General features: G+C 31.3%; 1 protein-coding gene across 1 annotated transcript; it reads left to right on the top strand.

Moving 5' to 3' along the window:
* The first annotated feature begins 576 nt into the window (after window positions 1-576).
* Window positions 577-2,557, top strand: LOC108333596 (uncharacterized). Its single transcript, XM_017569066.2, has one exon. It carries the CDS (start codon window positions 1,309-1,311, stop codon window positions 2,230-2,232), a length of 924 nt encoding a protein of 307 aa, XP_017424555.1. The 5' UTR covers window positions 577-1,308; the 3' UTR covers window positions 2,233-2,557.
* Window positions 2,558-5,025: the final 2,468 nt, after the last annotated feature.

Here is a 5,025-nt window from a genome sequence, read left to right as displayed (position 1 = left end):
AAATCGACACCACCTTAAATCATACGATAAATTAATATATTAAACCAAAATTCTATCGAAAAGAAAATATTCATTAGTGATTTAAAAACCTCATTTTTCGTTTTTAAAAATGTGATCTTGTTGATACCAATCAAGTGTTCTGAGTCTGTAATGATGGGATCACTAAAGTAATATATTTTTAACGAATCTGTGATGGCTGAATTGCTCCTCCAAATCATGGTTTGATTAAATTAACCATCCAATCATATATAATATTTTGTGCAGAACATGATCAGCAAACTTTAAACATTGACCCATATGGTTTTTCCATCTGAGTTTCCAAGTTTAAACAAGAAAATGCAAAAGGGGTTTGAATTTTTTCACTTTGGAAAGGTCATGTTCATGTGTGTGGTAAGCCTAACATTAGAGCCTTTGAGTGCAACAAGTGGGGAACATGGCATGTTACAGCCAACACAATCAGTGTTATTGGACCCCATGCACAACAAGGATGCTTTAGTTTCATTTTTCAGCACGCTTAAACCTCTCTCCCCAACCCCTTTCAATTCTTTTGCCATTTTTTCTTATTTCACCATGAAGTGTCATCATCATTCCACGCCCAAGAATCATTTCTTCTTACCCTTTTCTTTATTTTGCCAATTCCACATTCACAGCTACTACATACATGGATGCCCCCAACAACACTTTTCTCTCATTCTCCTCTAGCTTTGTTTCAATAAATATCTACATTTTTCTTCTTATTTTGTTTTTCCCTTCTTATGGTCACCAAATTGGACTGTTTCACTACATCACTACAAGAGGCAATCCTTTTGACAGGAACAGCAAGTGTGAGTTCTGTTGAGGGAACATCTCCAAGAACCAGAACAAGTACTTTGCTGCTTTACCCTTTTCCATTTCATTGATCTGGTGTGTACTACTACTGCCCTTATTATCCTTCTCATCTATTACCACTCTACTATCTTCATTCTTTGGGACTCATTCCATACACCAAGAAAAAAAAAACATGATTTAGCCATGGTCTTTCCTTAGGAGAAAAACAAATATCAATGCTTTTTACTTTTGATGTTGTAGCTACCCATAAGGGGTTGACCTAGACACATTGCTAGTGTGTTTGGCCAGATGACAAGGTTTTAGGATCTGGTCACAATTGTGATAGCAGCGACCACATTTGTCTGCAATTTCATGCAATATCAAAGACTGACAAAACTGACTACAGTTTCAAGCATCAGCAAGGATTGAAACAAAACTAGGAGCGTTACCTTGGGCAGAATTGGAAGCCATTGGTTGTACATTATTGGCTCTTTTTCTGTCATGGACTCTGCTTTTGGTCTGTTTTTGATGACATTTTCCTGGGTGTCATTTACATGTGATGGTCAGAGTGTGAAATCAGCTCATGTTCTTGACCTCATCATAAGGGATCACACGTTCATGGCATTGGACAAGAACTTGAGAACAGCAATACCACAGTCAGTGGACCTACCTGCAAATCTTTCAGGCATTGGAGTTGATGCTGTGAGGTTTAGATGTGGCAGTTTGAGAAGGTATGGTGCACACTTGAAGGAATTTCATCTGGGTACTGGTGTGACTGTGCATCCATGTATTGAGAGGGTCATGTTGATCAGACAAAACATGGGTCACAATTGGTCTTCTATCTATTATGCTAACTATGATCTATCTGGGTACCAGCTTGTGTCTCCAATTGTGGGGCTCCTAGCTTACAATGCCGATGATGATGATGCAAACTCAAGCAACCCTTTCCAACTTGGGATTGTGGCTGGAGAAAGACCAATGACAATTGACTTCACCAATGCCACAAAGTTGAACAAGGAAGATGGGATCAAGCCCTTGTGTGCCAGCTTTGAAGGTGATGGAAGAATGACACTTGCAAAAGGAAACCCTTCAACACCACTTGTTTGTGTTGCAAAGAGGCATGGCCATTTTGGTTTGGTTGTGGAGTCCCCTCCAGATCAGTTCAGGAACAAGCCCATAAGTAGGTGGAAAGTGGCTGTTGGAAGCACCATAGGTGCTGCTTTGGGTGCTTTTCTCTTAGGCTTGCTTCTTGTGGCAATGCTTGTTAGGGTGAAGAAGAGATCAAGAATGGTGGAGATGGAGAGAAGGGCCTATGAAGAAGAAGCCCTTCAGGTTTCAATGGTTGGACATGTCAGAGCTCCTACTGCACATGGCACTCGAACCACACCCATCATTGAGCATGACTACAGACCTCATCCTCGTTGAATGCTTTCATTCTGTTGCTCATCAAATCAATTTTGTAACATTAAGATTACTTTCCATCAATTCCATTATGTTGCTGATCAATCACTTTGGTAACATCAAAATGACATCCGTCTAGTGCAATTTATCATTAGCCAAAACTAAAATTTTGAATCTCTAGTTTCCACAACACATTTCACGACATAGGAATATAGCAGAGATATCAGAATATTCGCAACAAATTTACATGCACTTATCAACCATCTGATGATTTCCATTTTGTAAACAGAGAACTTTTTGTTCCTTCATTGTCTTAATCTTTTGGATTGTAAATGATGTGGATTTCTTATGTATTAATTGGGTTAGAGCTTCCTAACGAAAGGTTTAAAATTTTTGAGTGTACATTGAGAATTATCCATAAGAATGTTAAAAGAAAAGTAATGATAAATGGGAGGAACTTTTTGTCCCTTACAGTGTGAGAGTAGCTGTGCATGAGAGTTGCTTAAAGGCAGAGACATGAAGAATTATTATGCTGTTGGGAAGTCAGAAGAAGGCAATCTATGAGGCTGAACAGCATGGACATTTCTTATACGTGAAGTCTGCGGTGCAGTTTTGACCATTCAACTACAAATGAGTATTGAATACAGTTTATCAAAATATGTAATTTATATGCATGTTTGGTCAAGAAAATTTCTTCATCAAGTATGAACCAAAACAAGAAAAGAAAAAGTAGATTGATCTAGTGCATGTTTTGGAAATAAATTCAACACATCCATAATCATGATTTTAACGTCAATAGTCACTAAGATAACATTTACACTTTTTAAATAAACTGCATAGCTTCTTTTTCTTTTTTAAATAAATAAAGCTTTTTAAGTGATTGATGTATATTTTATTTTAGCTTAATGGTGGTTTCTATGTTTATAATAATTATTCAATGTTTCTTTTAATTTATTTTTGACTAAATGTAATTTTTATATTTAAAAAATATATATAATGTGTTCTTTTTTTGTTTTCTATCAGAAAAAAGTAATGGTGACAGAAAAGTGTTGGTATTATCGAATAATATAATTAAAGAAGAAATTAAAAAGTTATTATAAAAGTAAGTTAATGATTAATTTGAGAGTGGTTATCTCACACAGAAAAAAGTTTGTAATTTTATCTTAAAAAAATATGAGTAATAATAATATATGGATGTATTTTATTTAAATTTAAATTTTATTTTTTTTTATGTGGAATACTTCTCTTTAAAACCAACATGAAGTTCATCTTCAGAAACAATACTACAAGAATCATATTAAGACTTTCTGAAAAATATATGTGATCTGTTAAAAAAATTAAACAAAAACTAAATAATTGCTATATAAAAATGGTGTTAAATATTTTACTTTAAAAAATTAACAATTTTCATTTTACTCTCCATTTTTTACATCTTAACACTTTCACGGTCGTCTTGCAAACTGGTTTGAATCTTACACGTTAAGAAATATTTTATTTCAATTCAAACCTTTTTTTATTTGAAAAGGTACAGATAAATCATAGAAAAAAAGAAAAAAAAAAACTAATCCTAAAAGTAAACACAAATTAGTAAATTGTGAATACTGTATCCTTGCATCATATAGATGTATAGAAAGAAAATTGATGAACACCCAAAATATTAAATAACACTTTGTATTTGCAGTTGTATCTTTGTGTAAGTATTACATTATGATAGAAAGAGACATAAATTTTAATGTCAATAGGTAAGGTATTTAAAAACAATAAATGTTAATATATCAGTATTCATCAAAAATTAAATGTACTACTTTTATTGTTACTATCACTCGTCTTTCTTCTTATAATCTTAATTATGATGTACGAATATGATAAGTATACGTAACTGATACATTGATATGTTTATTTTGAAAATTATAATATATATATATATATTGAAAATTATATAAAAAAATTTAAAAATATATAATTGTTAGTGTGTAAATTCAAATCAAAATTATACATATTAAATATTGTCAAAATAAAAGTTATAAATATTTGTTATCATAAAAGTACACTGTTTTATAGATTAAATATCTTATAGATAAATATTAATAAAGTATTCTAAAGTATGAACAAAGGTATATATGTGATCAAATTAAAATATCAATAAATCATAATTATTACCACTGAAGTTTGGTTATTGATAATATTTTGGATAGATCTATACATCAATCATCTTAATATGGTTATCCCTTTGGAAGAATTTAAAATTACAAATAGTGACACATTGTACACAAATTATGTTCTACGATTAATATATAGAAACTCACGTTTAACTTCATATTAATTGATATCCTCACTTTATACATCAACGATATCTACATCCATTTATTAAGTAACATAAAATATTCAAAATAATTGATGAATATTCAAATTAAAACATGAATACATGCATACATAAAACAACTATTATATAATATATATATATATATATATATATATATATATATATATATATATATATTATAAAATATAAACTACTTTACGTTCAAATGAGACTAAGTGTTAAAAAAATGTAAAAAACATATTTAGTTAAAGGATGGTCTTCATTGAGAAATCTCAAGTAGGTCTTCTTGTTTAAAATGGTCTCACTTGATTTCTAAATTTAGTAAATTCATAACAATTAAGTCTTTTTCTGTTAAGTGATCAAAAATGACGTCAAGAGTTGGTGAGTTGTAATTTATTTTGAAGCACGTGTCATTCTTAATTAATTTCCTGGCTGATGTCTTTTATAATGACAATTTACACGTGGATCCTGAAATTATTATGTTTGTCCTAACA

This window comes from Vigna angularis, chromosome 11 (genome assembly GCF_016808095.1).
Source record: "Vigna angularis cultivar LongXiaoDou No.4 chromosome 11, ASM1680809v1, whole genome shotgun sequence".
NCBI lineage: Eukaryota > Viridiplantae > Streptophyta > Magnoliopsida > Fabales > Fabaceae > Vigna > Vigna angularis.
Note: the sequence above shows the minus strand (reverse complement) of the source record. Positions and strands in the feature narration are given on the sequence as shown.

Coding starts and splice junctions, on each gene's coding strand:
- LOC108333596 (XM_017569066.2), top strand. CDS start 1,309: ATGGACTCTGCTTTTGGTCTGTTTTTGATGACATTTTCCTGGGTGTCA.